General features: G+C 42.0%; 1 protein-coding gene across 1 annotated transcript in view; it reads left to right on the forward strand.

Annotated features, from left to right (window-relative positions):
- Nucleotides 1-19,679, forward strand: part of ERP44 (endoplasmic reticulum protein 44) — a 123,208-nt gene that overhangs the window by 77,598 nt on the left and 25,931 nt on the right. The window contains exons 5-6 of the mRNA XM_074945131.1: nt 6,000-6,184; nt 6,721-6,836. Of these exons, the coding sequence (XP_074801232.1) occupies nt 6,000-6,184; nt 6,721-6,836 (301 nt within the window). The remainder of the gene's footprint in view (nt 1-5,999; nt 6,185-6,720; nt 6,837-19,679) is intronic.

Below are 19,679 nucleotides of genomic sequence, written 5' to 3' on the forward strand. Positions count from 1 at the left end.
AAAACCTCCAGGGCCTCTGCCAATCTGCCCTGGAGGAAAATTCCTTCCCGACCCCAAATATGGCGATCAGCTAAACCCTGAGCATATGGGCAAGATTCACCAGCCAGATACCCAGGAAAGAATTTTTTGTAGTAACTCAGATCCCACCCCATTTAACATCTCATCACAGGCCATTGGGCCTATTTACCATGAATATTTAAAGATCAATTAATTACCAAAATCATGTTATCCCATCATACCATCTCTTCCATAAACTTATCAAGTTTAATCTTAAAGTCAGATAGATCTTTTGCCCCCACGGCTTCCCTTGGAAGGCTATTCCAAAACTTCACTCCTCTGATGGTTAGAAACCTTCATCTAATTTAAAGTCTAAACTTCCCAATGGCCAGTTTATATCCATTTGTTCTTGTGTCCACATTGGTATTGAGCTTAAATAATTCCTCTCCCTCTCCAGTATTTATCCCTCTGATATATCTGTAGAGAGCAATCCTATCTCCCCTCAACCTTTTTTTAGTTAGGCTAAACAAGCCAAGCTCCTTGAGTCTCCATTCATGACACAAGTTTTCCATTCCTCGGATCATCCTGGTCGCCCTTCTCTGTACCTGTTCCAGTTTGAATTCATCCTTCTTAAACATGGGAGACCGGAACTGCTCACAGTATTCCAGATGAGGTCTCACCAGTGCCTTGTATAACGGTACTAAAACCTCCTTATCTCTACTGGAAATACCTCTCCTGATGCATCCCAATACCGCATTAGCTTTTTTCACCGCCATATCACATTGGCAGCTCATAGTCATCCTATGATCAACCAATACTCCAAGGTCCTTCTCCTCCTCCGTTACTTCTAATTGATGCGTCCCCAGCTTATAACTAAAATTCTTGTTATTAATCCCTAAATGCATAACCTTACACTTTTCACTATTAAATTTCATCCTATTACTATTACTCCGATTTACAAGGTCATCCAGATCTTCCTGTATGATATCCCGGTCCTTCTCTGAATTGGCAATACCTCCCAGCTTTGTATCATCCGCAAACTTTATTAGCACACTCCCACTTTTTGTGCCAAGGTCAGTAATAAAAAGATTAAATAAGATTGGTCCCAAAACCGATCCCTAAGGAACTCCACTAGTAACCTCCTTCCAGCCTAACAGTTCACCTTTCAGTAGGACCCGCTGTAGTCTCCCTGTTAACCGATTCCTTATCCGCCTTTCAATTTTCATATTGATCCCCATCTTTTCCAGTTTAACTAATAATTCCCCATGTGGCACGATATCAAACGCCTTACTGAAATCTAGGTAAATCAGATCCACTGCGTTTCCTTTGTCTAAAAAATCTGTTACTTTCTCAAAGGAGATCAGGTTGGTTTGGCACGATCTATCTTTTGTAAAACCATGTTGTATTTTGTCCCATTTACCATTGACTTCAATGTCCTTAACTCCTTCAAAATTTTTTCCAAGACCTTGCCTACTACAGATGTCAAACTAACAGGCCTGTAGTTACCCGGATCCAGTAGGTTGTGTTCAGATCAGATTTTTACCTGGAGAAGACTTATTGAGAAAGGCTTAGAATACTAGCAGAAGATTGTTTTTAACTTGGCTGATTTTATGAAAGCATTTGATAGTGGCCTCAGAGAAGCCTTCTGGAAGATTGTGGGACACTGTGAAATTCCAGCAAAGATTGTTAATTTGATAAAAGCTTTTATGATTAGCCTGCATTCTGCATGAGAACAGAGAATGGAGATGCAGAATGGTTTAAGATAATGCAAGGTACGTCCCATCCCCATTTCTTTTCTGTAGTGTCATAGATTTTGTGATAAGAAGCGTGACAGGTGTTGTCAAGGCCACTGGTATTGTTTGGGCAAGTGATAAGCTGCAAGATATACCATCTGCAAAATCTATAGCTGAACTGTATACCAACTTGGATAGAATGAAAAGACTCTCTTTATGAGCACAAAAGCAGATCTGGGGATCACTGCTGACTGCACCCTGGGGTGTCTAAACCCCCCTCCCTCCTCATATGAGCCAGATTGGGGAGGTTGCCTTTTTGGGGGTGCCTGAGCCCCTCTCCCTACATCCTCATGTGATCCAGGATCTGCGGAAGCCCTGCCCCTCTGGTTGGGGAGCTTAGAAAAGGCATGCTTTGAGCATGCACCAAGAACACACTTCCGACACCAGGGCGAGGATTGGAACTGAGAACAAGTATACTTGACACGCATCAAAAACTCTCCACCACTGGGGAGAGGGGAAGGGAATGCCCACTGACATGAATAGAGCTGTTCACACTTCACACAGCCATTCGCAAGAACCTTCACACCTGCTAATAATCTTAGGAGAGATCTCTTCTTTCCTCCCCACAACTCCAATAAGGGCTCTGGTAGAACTCAGGCCTTCAAACCCCACAAAGAATTTTTCTGTGGTTACAAGTTTATCAGCATTAGTTCAAAACATGCACAACCATGAATAGTTCAGTCTTTCCTTTACACAGCTTGGGCCTTTGATCTTCAGGCTCTGGGAACAGGTAATCAGCAGACAGTGGTCCTCTCCTCAGGGTATAGCTTCAAAAGGCTGAGTTTTTTGCATAACCAGAGGTGGGAAATTTGTATTCAACTCCTGCTAGTGATTAACGAGGCAAACACTTGATACTGTTTGCCCCAAAAGTCCATTCTTGTCTGGCCAATTAGGTATAGTCCTTTGAAGTTCATGAGATTTCCAAGGGTTAACATCCCATCTCCCCTCTAGAAAAGTTACATACAACCCTGGACTGCAATAATACATAACCTTTATATTTAATACAATGGACTCCAAAGATGCTTAGTTACATATGTTTTATTTTTTCAAGGATATTTCAGGAAATTGCCACATCTGTGACAAATGGTCTGGGTCTGCAGTGAGGGATGAAGGTATTATGCAGAGGGGGGAAAGTGGGGAAAAGGTGGTAGGGGAGGGAAGAGGGGTTAGGAGGCTCTGGTAAAGGGGTGTGGGTAGATATTAGGGGGAGGGAGGAAACAGGAGGGGTTGGTGAACTGAGGGATAGCACAGGAAGTTGAGGAGGGGTGGCTGTCAGCCCTGAATTCTCCCCTTCTGTGTGTGGTTTGGGATCCGGGAAAGACTGTTTCTCTTGAGGTTTCTGATCCCCTCTCTTTCCCCCTTCATGTGAGCTGGGGTCTGCGGTTGAGGGAAAGAAGAAAAAAGAAAAGGAGTACTTGTGGCACCTTAGAGACTAACCAGTTTATTTGAGCATGAGCTTTCGTGAGCTACAGCTCACTTCATCGGATGCATAGCATATCGTGGAAACTGCAGAAGACATTATATACACACAGAGACCATGAAACAAAACTTCCTCACACCCCACTGTCCTGCTGCTAACAGCTTATCTAAAGTGATCATCAAAGAGGGCCATTTCCAGCACAAATCCAGGTTTTCTCACCCTTCCCCCCCCCCCCCCCCACAGACACACATACAAACTCACTCTCCTGCTGGTAATAGCCCATCCCTCTTTGAAACCTCTCTTTATAATGCGCATGATAATCAAGGTGGGTCATTTCCAGCACTAATCCAGGTTTTCTCACCACCACCACCCCCCCCCCCACACACACACACTCCCCTCCAAAAACCACACACACAAACTCACTCTCCTGCTGGCAATAGCTCATCTTACAATGTGCACAGCAATAATCCAAGTTTAACCAGAACGTCTTGGGGGGGGGTTTGTAGGAAAAAAAAACAAGGGGAGATAGGCTACCTTGCATAATGACTTAGCCACTCCCAGTCTCTATTCAAGCCCAAATTAATAGTATCCAATTTGCAAATGAATTCCAATTCAGCAGTTTCTCGCTGGAGTCTGGAGGGTGAGAAAACCTGGATTTGTGCTGGAAATGGCCCTCTTTGATGATCACTTTAGATAAGCTGTTAGCAGCAGGACAGTGGGGTGGAGGAAGTTTTGTTTCATGGTCTCTGTGTGTATAAATGTCTTCTGCAGTTTCCACGATATGCTATGCATCCGATGAAGTGAGCTGTAGCTCACGAAAGCTCATGCTCAAATAAACTGGTTAGTCTCTAAGGTGCCACAAGTACTCCTTTTCTTTTTTCTTTTTACGAATACAGACTAACACGGCTGTTACTCTGAAACCTGTCATGAGGGAAAGAAGGTAACACAAATGTAAACATTTGAAATCCAGAAAACAAACAGTTAAGATACATCACCTAAATTTTCCATCTGTAAAATGGGCCTCCTAATGTAAAATTCTTTAAGATCTACTGAGGAAAAGCATTCTATAAAAGCTACGTCTTTTGATTATTTTCTAGTCGCAGTAGCGTTTTGACTGTAAACCTAGATGAGCACTACAACTGTCCAAGTGACCACTCACTCCTACCAATAAACATTTCTCTTTCTGTTTAAAAAACTAGAACATTAAATGGCAAAAAGCTTTGTTAACTCAGAGTTAAAGTTGCCTGGTGATAACTTGTGCCATTCCAGAATGTTGAGTTCAGCAAAACTCAAACTTCTGAAAACGAGGAAAGACAGAGTTAAGGTAAACAGCCACATAACCTTAATTCTCTGCCCTCTTTGAGTGATACCCCGACACGCCCATAACACACACACTCCCATTCTGCCTTTTCACTCTAATGGACTGATGCTACCTATACTAGCCCTATGCTCAAACACTGAGCATACTCCCCCAACAAAATAGCACATCTGTAAAATATAGCAGCCACTTCATGTCCTTTTACAACCCTTTCACACTTGCACACAGGATACCATGTATACCTATACTTCCCCCTGCCTGTCATTAAATCCACAGACTGCTCTCACATCTCACCTCTCTACTGGCAGAACCCCTGGTAAGCAGACCCTAGTGCTGTGCTACCAATGCAGCCTACACAATTTTGTGTTGAATTGTTGCAAACTGGAACCTGCAGATACACAGGTACCTCTTTCCTTTCATAACATACATGGTGGGAGGACTCAGATCCAGAGCTCCTCATATCACAATTGCAGCTCTTTCAAGCTGCTTCAACTTATTCCTCCACCATTCAATACAACTACATCTTACACAGTGAATGCAGCTGGAGTACATGCAGGTAATTCCTGGTGGCCATTGCCAGCTCCATGGGAAAGAGTTAAGGTTATGTATTTCCTGGTTTTCAGAACTTTGAGTTTTGCTGAATTTGACGTTGTGGAAGGGCACAAGCTATCGCTGGAAACCTTAACTCTGAGTTAACAAAGTTTTTTGTCATTTAATAGTAAGTAAATATGTGGTGAGACTGTTGCAGCATATTTTTGTCATACTTGGCAAATAGAAAATTTTAAATTTATTTTCTAAATGTATTTGTATATAGCTTCAAATGCTGTAACCTTCTAAAAGTACACAAATCAATACAATCTCCATGTGGTGTCCACTGGGCTGTGTACTTCCTAATACCATTGTATGAAGATTTATGAAAACATGAAATTAATTAGTATGTACTGGGTTAGTGTATATCCTTGGCTCTAGCTCTGAGGAAGCTTTAGTCATTGCATTATTTAGGTCTTGATCTTGTTTACATCTTATTAAACTTACTTCTCATGTGGATTAGACTCCGTTACTTGGCAAGTTTTTAAATTTTATTTGTTTATTATTGCTTGTTATGCCCTGTTTTAATATTAATTCAATTTTCTTTTAAAAAGCCCTCCACGATGTTCACATGAAGGGTGCTAAATAAGTGTAAGTGACTGATTGAATCTAGTTTTAGAATTATGCCAGATTTTGGTCATTATGATTTCGTATGGTCATCAACATATGCAAGAAATTGCATTTCTTGAATATAAATACCATAGCTACTCTCCATTTCTCTCTTCTGCAGTGCTTTTCATTTTGCTCTTGTTTAAGACGGGGGAAGCAGGACTGTGTGTCCAACGCCCCTGTCTTTGTTAGTGTTTGTGCGTGTGCATAAGGATTAATAAACAGTACATTTCCATATCTATAGCATTATTTTTTCTGTTAATTTCTTTATTAGCGGACATAGCTCAAAGATACAGGATAAGCAAATATCCAACCCTAAAACTGTTCCGGAATGGGATGATGATGAAGAGAGAGTATAGGGGTCAGAGGTCGGTGACAGCAATAGCAGATTATATCAGGCAACAGAAAAGCAATCCTATTCGAGAAGTTAATGACTTGGAAGAAATTAAGTCTCTTGACGTAAGTCTCTTGATCGGTGTTCTCTGAAGTATGTGGATTTTAGAGTTTTGTATTTTGAGACAAAGTAAATCATGTATTGTTTAATTTGTATGTATTTCTTGATTTTTTTACCATTCAAAAGAATTATTTTATTGGCTTTTATATTCGCAATGAAAAGCAGATAATTATTTCTAGTATTTCAGATTATTGGAATTAACTTTTACTTTTTTTAATCGCATGGATTTTGTTAAAATGTTATCTACCTCACTGGAATTTTTTTCATTTATGTGTCAATTTGAAAACAGGAAAAGAAGCACTTTACATTCCTTCACATAAAAAGTATTAAGTAACATTTCTAGTCTAAATTTTTAAAACCTGCATTTTTGTATGGTCACACCTCATTTGGAGACAGATGGACAACAGCTCTTGCCCATGTCTCTGATTGTGGGATAAATGAAAATCATTTCTGGGTTTAACATTTTTTGGGGGGAATAATAATAGCCTTTGGTGACTGAAATTTTAAAAAAAAGTCATAAGTACCTACTTTGTTTTTACAGCGCAGTAAAAGAAATATCATTGGATATTTCGAGCAAAAGGACACCACCAACTATAGAACTTTTGAAAGAGTAGCAAATATTTTGCACGATGATTGTGTCTTCCTTTCTGCAACTGGGTAAGTTTTTACATGTATTGGCTGTGTGACTGATCCTGAAGACTTTACACTAACAAATTAGTCCTGCTTAATAGAAAGAATTTTTGGTAAAGAACTAAAAGATTATTGGATTAGAGTCTAAAAGCAAATCCTTGTACTGAGATCAACCTAGAAGACTAAATAAAAAACACATCTAGCCAGATAGCTCTTAGTATCCTTAGTTTTTGTAGTGAAATCTTGTTTTGTTGGCATTATGTCTCTTCTTTACTGTTCCTGCAGTAGTCAGTTTGGGATTTTCTCTGCACAGAAAGTAATAGGGAGTCCATTAGCAATATCAGGCATTTAAATTTTAAAAATGCTGATGTGTAGAATGTTTTGTAGCAATCTGAATATTTTTGTAACTTTCACATTTGTTTAATCAATACTTTGTAAGGCTTTCTTATAGATACTCTGTTTTCTTAAAATTCCATTGCTCTTCGTAATAATTGCTGTTTGAGAGTAAGAGAATTCAGTAGCTAATTACATCTGTGCTAGTGAAAACATAGCTGCTTAAAATCTTTTCACCTGTAAATTCCACCATTAGCTGCAGAATTCCAAAATCCCAGGCTTTGGGGACCATCAGACATAAAATTCTCCAGTGGCCTTGAAATTCTTTATTCATCTTAGTACACTTGTTTGCAGCTACAAATGAAAATACACAAGGTGTGGGCCAAAATTTTTCATATGGTCATATTGTTGAATTTTTACCTATGAAATAGTAACACATGTCTTCCTGACCCCAGCTCATTACAAAATGAAGACAACCTAACTTCACAATTGCGGGACTTTCTATAATTATTTTTTTAATGTATTGTGGTAGCACCTAGAGGCCCCGATTGGGGACCCCGTTGTCCTAAGCACTGCTCAAACATTTATATCAGTGTTTCTCAAACTTTTTGTGCTAGCAACTCCATTTGGATTTTTTTTTTCCAAAGGTACACACGCACACACATCCCACTAGAAAAAATTGCGACCTTCTACCTTCATCCCCCGCTCAGGGCTGGGCTTCAGCCGCACTCGGAGCATGGGGCTCCGGACTTCAGCCCCCTGCTGCCCTCAGAGCTCCCAGCTGGGGCTTTCTGCCTTGGCGACTCCATCAAAATGGAGTCGCAACCCACGTTTTGAGAACCGCTGACTTATATGAAATGGTCCCTCCCCCGAAGAATTTAGTATAAAAATCAGACCATTTTTATGGCTCACTCATCTTAAAAAAAAAAAAAAGAAAGAAAAGAAAAAAAAAAGGCATCAAATTCTGTTTTGTTTGGCAATGTTATATTATGTGATCTATAGCACCAATGCTAGATGTCCCTCCACTTATTCATGCCTTAAACTATTGCCATATTTTACATCAGATGTGGTTGCATGTTGTTAGTGAATGAAGATTCCACTGTACAGAAGTTTCTTAAAATGCATAGGAATGATTTGGGGTGCCAATGAATCACTATAACACCCATTCCTACCTCAGTCCAAGTGCAGCTTTTGTTTTTGAGGAGGTGAGGGTTCTCTTTGATGAGGTGCTGCCTTTGGCCAGAATCTCATGTTGTTCCTAACAACAATGTGCAGTCCTGAATAAATGTAAGGCCTTGTCTACACTACACAGTTTTGTCAAAAAAAGCCAGCTTTCGTCAACAAAACAGTGGAGGTATACACACTACAATGCCGATTTAACTCTCCTGCTACACCGACAAAATAAAACCACCACAACGAGAGGCATAGGGTTTTTTGTGACAAAGTTAGATCAGCGCAGTGTCAGCATACTCACTGTGTTTGCTTATGTTGCCCTAATTGGTCTCCAGGAGGTGTCTCTCAATGCCCATCATGACCGCTCTGGTCAGCAGTTTGAACTCCACTGCCCTGAAGGTACACAGGTATGTGCCCCTCCCACATTTAAAGGCCTGGGAATTTTTGAAATTCTTCTTCCTGTTTGCTCGGCATGGACAGTTCACGCAGTATTTTCCCAGCTGACCATGCCTGCTTTCCGCAGTAGACACGCTCCTGCTTGGAGCACACAAGAGCTGTTGGCCCTGCTGGATCTGTGGAAAGAGGAAGCTGTGCAGTTGCAGCTTCTCTCCAGCTGTAGGAACTTTGATACCTACAGGCAGATAGCTAGTGAGATGCCAGAGAAGGGGCACAAAAGGGACATGCAGCAGTGCTGTGCTAAGATCAAGAAGCTGAGGCAGGCGTACCAGAAGGCCAGGGAGGCCAACCGTTGTTCTGGTGCAGTGCTGAAGACATGCCACTTCTAGAAGGAGCTGCACGCCATCCTCAACGGCGACCCCACCTCCTCCACCACCAAGAGCTCCATGAATACTTCAGGGGGACTGGAGGCAGCGACCAGTCGAGTCAACCCCAAGGACGAAGTGGTAGACAAAGAAGTTGAGCTGGAGAAGAATGTGGAACACACCACAGTGTCGTCTGGTGGCATGGCGAGTCAGGACCTCTTTTCCATTCCAGGTTTCAGAGTAGCAGCCGTGTTAGTCTGTATTCGCAAAAAGAAAAGGAGTACTTGTGGCACCTTAGAGACTAACACATTTGTCTCTAAGGTGCCACAAGTCCTCCTTTTTCTTTTTCTACTCCAGGGTGTCTAGCCAGTCCCAGTACTCTGGCTCTGGCATACCTGAAGAAGGAGATGCAAGCTCTTGTAAGCATGCATTGTGCTTTGATACTGCATGGTGAGAGGAGATTGAGCTCTCACATACTTTACGTGGGAGAGGAGGCATAAGGAACAGAAATTAACAAATGAGCCTATGCAGCTGTGCAGTGGGGGCCTGGTGCAAAAGTTAGTTAATGTACACCAGGATGTCCTGCGAATCATCCATAGAGATCTCTAAAAAGCTTTCCTGTAGGTATTCTGCAATTCTCTGCCGAAGGTTCCTTGGCAGAGTTGCCTTGTTTCGCTGTAGGGATTGTTGCTGCGCAAATTGGAAATTATTTCAACAGGGACCAGAGCAGCACACAGGCGAGCAGCATATGGACCTGGTCTGAAGCCGCATGCATGCAGGAGATGCACCCTTGCATCCTGGATTACCCTCAGGAGTGAGATATCAGGTTCAATTACCCCAGCCTGTGGGATAAGGTGCCAATATTCCGAACACTCTCCCGAGGCATGTGTAGTGACCCTCTTTACAAATCACCCAGACCCTTTGTCCTTTCTTGCCCACTCCCCCTTCAAAACCCATTACCCCTCTACTCCCTGGCTGACCTCACCATTTTTCGGACTGTTGCCAAACTGTGTGCTAGTAAAGGGACAGCGAGAAATAGGTATGTGTAACTTTTGTGATTCATGACTGTAAGTGAATTCACAATACTGTCTCTTTCATTGTTTCTTTGGCTTCTGCAGTTGTGCCCTTGAGGACCCAATCCGCCGCACCAGTGGAGCTCCTCTGTCAGCTAAGTAGGGCCCTACCAAATTCACAGTCCATTTTGGTCAATTTCACAGTCATAGGATTTTAAAAATTGTAAATTTCATGATATCAGCTATTTAAATCTGAAATGTCATGGTGGTGTAATTGTAGGAGTACTGACCCAAAAAGGAGTGGTGGGGGTCGCAAGGTTATTGTGTGTGGGGGGTGGGGTGGGGGGCTCTGCGGCACTGCTACCCTTACTCCTGCGCTGCTGCTGGCAGCAATGCAGCCTTCAGAGCGGGGCGGCTGGAGAGCGGCAGCTGCTAGCCAAGAGCCCAGCTCTGAAGGTAGAGCTGCTGCCAGCAGCAGAGCAGAATTAAGGATGGCATGGTATGGTGTTGCCGCCCTTACTTCTGCACTGCTCTGTGCCGAGCTGGGCCCTCAGTCAGCAGCCACCACCCTCCAGCCACCCAGCTCTGAAAGCAGTGCAGAAGTAAGGCTGGCAATACTGAGACCCCCCTAAAATAAACTTGTGGAACCCTCCCCCCCCCCCCCCCAAACAACTCCCTTCTGGGTCAGGACCCCCAATTTTAGAAACGCTGCCATGAAATCTGTATAGTATAGGGTAAAAGCACACAGAAGATTTCATGGCGGGAGACCAGATTTCATGGTCCATGACATGTTTTTCAAGGCTGTGAATTTGGTAGGGCCATACAGATAAGGAGGCAAACCAGGAGGAGTAAGGATATGTTTTGTGAAGTGCTGCAGTCAACAGACGCATCACATAGTGAAACAAGAGGGTGGAGGGAGTCAATTAACGAAAGACTCAGGCAGGATAGCCTGGAAAGGACACAGTGGCAAGAGCAGATGATAAAGCTACTGGAGGGCCAGACAGAGATGCTCAAGTCCCTCATTGCACTGCAGTTTGAGCACATCTGTGCACAATTCCCCCTGCAGCCAATACTGAACTCCATTCCCTGCCCTCCCCAAACTCCCACACATGTTTACTCCTGGGGGAATTCTGCGCCAAAACATTAAAACATTAAAAATTATTCCCCAAAAAATTAAAAATTCGGCACCCAATATGTTAAAATTCTGCAAAATTCTGCATATTTTATTTGTCAAAATAATATAATCACACCAGTTTCAATTATTTTTGTAATTCATTTCCAAGTACTTGTCAACAAGTATCTCTGTAACAATACAGACAACAAAAAGATTCAGGAAATGTTTTTTGACAAATAGATTCCTGACTAGGCATATTAATACAGAACTCTGAGTAATAATTCATTTAAACTACAATATAGAACCGTATTTCCCGCACCCCTCAGAAGCAGTGCAAAGGCTTGGGGGAGTCAGGGCTAACTGAGCAGCTGAGAGAGAGGGAAGTAATTGCTGGAAAGGAGCCTGGGTATGAACTTGAAGGGTTGTTGGGTGTGGGTGGGAAAAGTATGGAACAGGTTTTTTGGGGGTGGGGATGGGGAGGGATTGTTAGGGAGCATCCCCCATGCAGACTCTGGCTGACCTCTAGCCTCCCTCATTCATCCAAGCACATCTGCCCCTGTTCCCATGTGTCCTTGCACCCCGTCCCCATGTGTCTCTGTGCCCCCACTCAACCCATACGCCCTCCCCCTCTGCCCATGTGGCTGTGCACCTCCTTCCCCGCCCCTGTGGCCCTGCACCTCCACTCCCATTCAGCCCCTGCCCCAGTCTGTCCTCCCGCACTAACCCTTATGAGTCCCTGTCTAACCCTCTCCCCTGCCCCGAAGCAGTCCCATGCTGTCTGTCTCCCTATATCCCCTGTCTCCTGATCTGGCCCAACAGGTGCTGTGAAGAAGGCAGGCCCTTTCTCTTCCCTATCATAAGGGGGCTGGCCAGGAGCAGCTGCTGTGTTCTAGTGCCACAGTGCCCACTGGTGGGCAAAAGGTGGAACTGCAGCAATTGTTCAGTAGACACGATTTTCTGCAATAAATAAATAAAATAATAAAAATATGCGCAGCACATGCAATATGTGCATTGGTGCAGAATTCCCCCAGGAGTACATTTTCCTGGTTCATCGCAGTATCCTGTGCACTCCACAGTGAAAGTTGGAGATACAGCTGTGAGAGCCATAACCAAGAGACTGTTCCCTGTTTGACAAAATGTTTGTCCTGTTATTAAACTTTAATCTTTGAAATAAAATGAGACTTTGTGTCATACATACATTAGTTGGTGCTAATATCAAACACAGTGGCTGTAGGCAGAAATATTTGCTCAGTAGAAATAATGCTCAGAAAGTAAGCCCTATAGGGGTCATTCAAAGACATAAAGACACATTACTGGGGATTGGTGTCAAAATGCTCCTTCAGAGCCTCCCTATTTCGAATAGCCCCCTGCTATGCCCCTCTGATTGCCCTGGTATCTCGCTGATCAAAATGAGCAGCTAACTGATGTACTTCAGCACTCCACCCCTCGGGAAACTTTTCCCCATTTGCTTCACAAATACTATGCAGAGTACAGCTAGTCGCAGTGACCATTGGAATATTTTCCTCACTGAGATCTAACCTGCCAAAAAGGCAGTACCAGCAATCTTTTAATCAGCCAAAGGCACATTCAACAGTCATTCAGCACCTGCTGCGCCTGTTGTTGAAGCACTTCTTGCTGCTATCTAGGTTCCCAGTGTAAGGCTTCATGAGCCATGGGAGCAAGGATTGGCAGGTTCTCCCAGGATCACTGTGGGCATTTCGACATCCCGTATTGGAATCTTCTGGTCTGGAAAGAAAGTCCCAGTGTGTATCTTTCTATACAGTCCAGTGTTCTAAAGATGTGCACATCATATACCTTCCCTGACCACCCTGCACTGATGTCAGTGAAATGGCCCTGGTGATCCACCAGCGCCTGCAAGACCATGCAGAAGTAGCCCTTTCGATTAATGTACTCAGTCACAGGATGGTCTGGGTCCAGAATTGAGATATGTGTTCCATCTATCACCTCGCCACAGTTAGGGAATCCCATTACCTCAAAGCCCTCAGCAATTTCCTGCACATTACTGAGAGTCATAGTCCTTCGTAGCAGGAGATGATTAATAGCCCGGCACACTTGCATCACTGCAACCCCCATCGTGGACTTACCAACCCCAAACTGATTTGCAACTGACCAGTAGCAGTCTGGAGTTGCCAGCTTCCACACAACGATTACCATTCGCTTTTCCACAGTGAGGTCTGCTCTCATTCTGGTGTTCTTGCGTCGCAGTGCTAGGGTGAGCCAGTACACAGTTCCAGGATGGTGGATTTGCACATGTGAAAGTTCTACACCCACTGCTCTTCATCCCATACATGCATCACAATGCGATCTCACCACTCAGTGCTTGTTTCCCAAGCCCAGTACTAATGGTCCACTGTGTGCAGCTGCTCTGTGAATGCCAGCAGCAGTCTTGAATTATTTCTTTCCATGGCACACAGCAGGGTAGGCACCATTGATTCACTTTCTGATTCGCAGCTGCATGACCAGCCCCTTGTGTTCATAATGCTCATCACCGAAGTGGTCAGCAGTGCAGGATCTATATTTTCAGGCAGAGATGGCGGAGCATGTACACAGTTAAAAAGGGCTGTTAAAAATTGGCATGAAACCAAGTCAGAAGCCCATGGAATGATGGGACAGAAAGAACTGCATCATGGGATGGTGAAAACGCCCCCATGATGCACCATGATCCATTCCCAGAGCTCCTAATGGCAGAGGGTGGTAAGTTGCACAGTGCGATAGCTACCCATGATGCAACTCTCTCTGTAAATGCAAGAGCACCAACTGTGGACACACTCCGCCAACTCAAGAAGCGTTGTGTGGATATGCACAACCGACGTAATTAAAGCGGTTTAAGATCATTGATGTAACTTAAGTCGACTTAACTCTGTAGTGCAGACATGGCCTAAATTTGGTTAAAGAATCCATCAAGTGGCTCTTAACTCACACTGAAACCTTTGTTAGTAAGATCTATAGGTGTGGGCAGTGCTAAAGTGTCAACTCAGTTTCTTATGACATTAGTTTGTAAAGGGCTTTCCTTTTCAGTGATAAAGAACTTCATCGCAAGTTAAACACCTTGCAGCAAGTTCCACTATTGCAGAAGACCCTAAATTAACCAACAAATGAGTGAAGTATATCTATTTTTATTCCTGTTTTACAGTAGTATTGTCATGTAAAATTAGTAGGATTTTTTCTATCAAAAATTCTAAGCCCACCAAAATATCTGTAGAAATCTGTAGAAGAGCATTAAATATTTAGGGGGAGACATTTAACTTTCAGAGGCACAATGGCAGTTCTCTCTTATGAGAAAGAAGTGCATAACTGCCATTACGCCGTTAGAAAATTGCCCCTCCCCTTAATTTGGATGTGCTGGTAATATGTGATTATACAGCTTTTGACTTTGGTTATCAATAGTCAACAACAAAAATGATCACTTATTAAGCACTGATGAGCTCAGTTACGTCAGTTGAGTTTACTGGTTAAAGAATAAGACAAAGGGTATGGCTACACAGCAGTCGTTTGGGGTGCGGGGGGGGGGCAGTTGTTGTAGCATATATAGGTGTATCCAAGCTAGCTTTAACAGTGAAGCTGCAGCAGCATGAGTTAAATTAATATTGGTGAAGTGCACTGGAATCTTCTGATAGAAAACACTATAGAAGTTGACAATTATCTATATTTTATTAAATAATAATGTATTAACAGGAATATTTCAACTATAAAAATAATTCAGAGGGAAGAGAAATAAAATGGGCAGTAGCTAATTTTTTGTAATTGTAGAAGTAATAAAATATTACTATAGGTCCTGCTTTTGCAATGTTTAGTGTGCTGGCACATGACTATTTAAAGTGACTGGGCCTCTTGCAATTTGTCTGTCTGCTTCATGTTGCAGGATCAGGACCTTAGTTAGTATAATGTCTTTCACACAAATGGAATTCCAAAATGCTTTTGAGTTAAATCAGAACGAGGATTGGCAGAGAAATTAAGAGATATAGGTAGGATAGAAAAAAGTTTCTTCCAGTTGAACAAGCTCAGTACACTGCTACGGTCTCTTAATCATGCACAAGAAACCAATAAAACAAGCACCTAAACAAAATCAGCACCATACAAGTGGTCCTCACTTTTTACGAGTTTATTTTCCGGTGAGTTAGAGCTTAACAAACGAGGTGTATTTCTATTAAAAGGATATGGCTATGAAAGTAGAGAAAATCAAGGGGGAGAATAATCAAGTGTATCTCTTTTGGCAAGGCTGTGTACCTCAGGCTCTCTGCATCTGCCTCATGTTCTAAACCAGTGAACCAGCATCTGAGGAAGTAAAATCCTTCAGATGTTCTGTGACCACAACTTTCATTCTTGTTCTGAGGACCAGAAGGACTAAACTACTACTAAGAATCTTGTTTCTTTATAGTGTCTTTCCATTCTTTCAAATCTCTCTCAAATGCTCCTTCAAAAGCCAGTAGAAGTATAAAAATGATATTAAGGATTCCTCTGTCCCACCACTTCAGGAACAGTAGCCAATAGTAATGACCTGAAATTCTTACTGTAAATATTTATTTAGATATTGTAAGACATCAAAGAACTAGTCTAGAGAAGTGCTGGTGCCTTGGATTTTTAACTGTCATTGCTTCTAATCTATCTAGTACTAGATCTGACAATGTGTATTTAAATAACCCAAATTTTCCTGGAAACTGCCTCTGAGAATATTCCAAAACAGTCTTTTCTGTGTGCTCTGGAGGGCCTGCCAGACTTGTGCATAAATATCACCAAGTTTTGAAGGCTAACCCCTCCCTCCTTTTCTCACTTGGAGAAGCCAAGATTCTCCCTATTAGATTTGAAGAGAATAAATCAAACTGCTATTCTTCTCTATTGAAGAACCCAGGAATTGTCTAATATTTCGTCTGCATTAGGTAAATTTTATTCTGTGTGCTAAAATTTATTCTGTCTGCTAGATTTCTAAATTCTGCAAGCTTCCTGTTGATAGCCATGCTCGCTTCTTAAGTTGAATTCAGCTTAGCCAATTGTTCTTGAACAGTTTGGTACTCATTAATTATAGTGACTGTGATCTACATGCTTTCAGAACACCAGTGCTTGGACTCCTCGATTTATTTGAAATAATGTCAAAGGGATCACCTTATATTGGACCTCAAGTGGTTAAGCCACTTAGTTGCCAAATATTTCAAAACAGAGTCAATCCCAGTTTTCCTAGCCTCAACCCCAGAGAATCTCTCTATAAACTTGTAATATGCCTCTCTCTACATTCCCATCTCCCCAGCCCAACTGTTATCAAAATCAGCCCCACTATCACTTCCTTAAGAGACTTAATTTCCATTTCTGTACTCTCCCTGATAGCCTGTCTTCTGCTTCATTTTTTCACAAAGCATAGTTGCAGCCCAATTCTGGAACCAAGGAATGTCCATATTTGTATAACTGATTAGTCTAAGGAAAAGCCTCTCAGATGGCAATCTCCCACATCCTAGTGCTGCTCAGCTTTCTGAAGTTAGTTGTACAATTCAGCAGCAATTCTCTGAACCTGACAGAGCACAGTCCATGTGGCATTCCACTTCAGACTGATATGGGCAGAGCTTTCCTGCCTTGAGTAGGCAACCATACTGAAACAAAGGATAAGGAGTTTTGTCATCTGCAGTACTGCTCGTTTTGCTGTTGGCCTGAGAGAATCCTCTGGGCTCTCTTCCACTTTCATAACCTGCTTTAAGGTAGGGCCTATGAGGCACTGAACCTGGAGAGAGATACATTTTCCACTACTGTTACGGTGACTTCAGGTTCCAACTTGTTGGAGGGATTTTTTTGTCTAGGCTCGCCTGTTGGAAACTTACACAGACAGGTGTTTCTAGTTTGGAGTATATAGAACTAAATGGTTCTGGTCAGATCCAAAATCCACCTATAAATTCTAAAGATTATAAAGTACCTTCCTAATCCTAAATAGGGTTCTCCCAGTCTGAGTCTGGACAGACAGCTCAACAATTGTAAGGTTATATGAACCATCATGTCCAGATTTCTCTTACAATGAGCTGAAATAAATACGAAAGCTTTTCATTTTGCAGGAGAAGCAGACCACCTCACGAACCACCCTCAAGACAATGCTGCTTTTGCAGTGCTGTCTTTGAGTTGTTTAGGTGAAGGAAGTTGAAACAAAGCCACGATTTTACTTGTTATGGTACGTGGAGAGGATTGGCTGGGTGGGCACAATTTCAAAGAATTATAAAGAAAATCAGAGTTGAAATATCACCAGTGTAAAAGTTAGTCTTCACTGCTTACGAACAAGATGGATAAAAAAGAAGAGAGTTACAGACTGAACCATATAAGAGAGGTCTTTGCAAAGAGGACGAACAAACACCAGAGACTAAGAAATATGTTGGTTAATGGGAGTGAAACTACAGTGGGGGAGAGAGAGGCTGTAACTGCAGAGGTAGATTGGGAGGGTGCTATGGTCCACAGTGTGGAAAGTTGTACAGAACCCAAATGGAATCAGAAGAAGCTGTCAGGAGGAGGAGGGAAATCACTTTTTAGTACTAGAAAGATATTGATATACTATAGGGAATTCAAGGAAGAACCCTAGAGATTTTGGAAGTGGAAGAATTGATTTTACAGTTTGAGGAAAGTTTTAGAAACTATATGTATGCAGTCCATGATTCTGATTGTGTTTTAATCATCGGTGGGAAAGAGAGAAAAAGAATCTACCTAAATGATAGATGATGAATAATAGGAATGGGAACTTACAAGCTAGTGCACTGTAGATTCACACCCTAGCTTGCCATGCACTAACAGCCTGTGTAGACAAGCCCTTAATCGTTTCCCCCCTCAACCAGGTTTAATTTGCTTAGCGTTTTTTATATCCAGTCATCCATAGTGTTCCAGATAAAACAAAGAATAGACAGGATGCTTGAATTTGAGGCACTGAAACATAGTAAGACCTTGTAGACCATCTTTATTCACCAAGAAAGAAAGAAAAAGAAAAATCATGGCACAAAATGAAACTTGTTTTCATTTTTCTTTGTTGATCACTTTGTAAAAGGCGTGTCTTTTACCATTAGAGCTGTTTTCTTTAATGTAGTGCACTCCACTGCTGTTTGATTTTAATTGTGCTGAACTCAGTAGGGTGGTTACATACACATGACCAGAGATTGAAGTGGAAGGAGACAGAAGAGGGTCTTGACAAAAGAAGTGGGTCCCACAACAGATTGTACTGCAGAACTTTGTTTTTCTTTTCTATAGGTGTATGAGCTGATAGTAGCTGAGATACTTCTGTTTCCACACCTACTTCTGAGTCTGATACAGTGAAAGACAATTTTGTACATGGGAAGTTGCCTTCGTGTAGTTCCTTTATTAAGGGGGTGGGTGGTGTTCCGTCACATTGTGGTTGTATCTTTTGTTTTTTGAGTTATGCATGCCCAAAGGAAAATGGGAAACACAATGAGGCAGGCAAATATGTTAGAAAACTCCTTTTATTAATATGCATATGATTATGCATTGCTGGAGAGTTGTCTTCTGTACCTGGAGTACAATAAAAGTAACTAAATATATATCTCATGGTCAAAATGACAACTACGGTAGGAAGATAGAAACAGATGCAAGTATTTGAAGGGCATAAACACGAGAAGCAAGAGGGAGGGTAATTAGATTAAATGAAGCAAAGAAAAATGTGGGCTGTTAGAGATTATATGGGGATTTGTGTCTTATCAAATCACAATTGCAAAAATGCAACTACATGGGATCCATTGGCTTTTCTTAGGTCAGCTATAAGTAAATTTTATATAACTAATGGTGAGAAACTACTGTCTCAACTCTGATAGAAACTAGATGTAAGAGAGCAACTTATTGGGAAAGATGGAATAGAGTTAACTTGTGTTTATCAGTGTTTGACTTGCTTTTTATTGGAAAAACTAAACTTTGTATTACATAGTAACAGGAAAAGAAACATTAAGATATTTGGTTTTGCTCCCTGTGGAATATACAGATTAAATCAATAAACCATAAACACTAGATTCTTTCTTCTAATTATTAATGAAGAATTAAGGACCTACCTTTCTGATATGAATTATGCTTTAATAATTAGGGGCCTGATCTAATGCCCATTGAAGTGGATGAAAGAACTTTGGATCAGGTTCTTGAGTTAGTATTGTTACAGTTTTGTTAAATGATCTGGAGTTCTTTGAGATGTCCACATATATTCCACAACCCATCCTCCTTCCCTATTACTCTGGAGTGTTTTAACTCCTTAATTCTGTGGTAATAAAGGAACTGAGTGGCTACTGGGCCCTTCCCGCCCTGTATGTCCTCAGTACAGGAGCAGGAGGACACTCGGTGCAGGCACGGCCCCACCGAACACTGCTGGCCAAAAGATTCCAATATCAACGGCATGAGGCACATGCACACCAAGACTGGAATATATATGGGCCACACATCTCTGAGAACTCCAGTTACTGTAAGAAAGGTAACTTCTTTTTAAATAGTCTTGACTTAATTT

Source organism: Natator depressus, chromosome 2 (genome assembly GCF_965152275.1).
Source record: "Natator depressus isolate rNatDep1 chromosome 2, rNatDep2.hap1, whole genome shotgun sequence".
Taxonomy (NCBI): Eukaryota; Metazoa; Chordata; order Testudines; family Cheloniidae; genus Natator; species Natator depressus.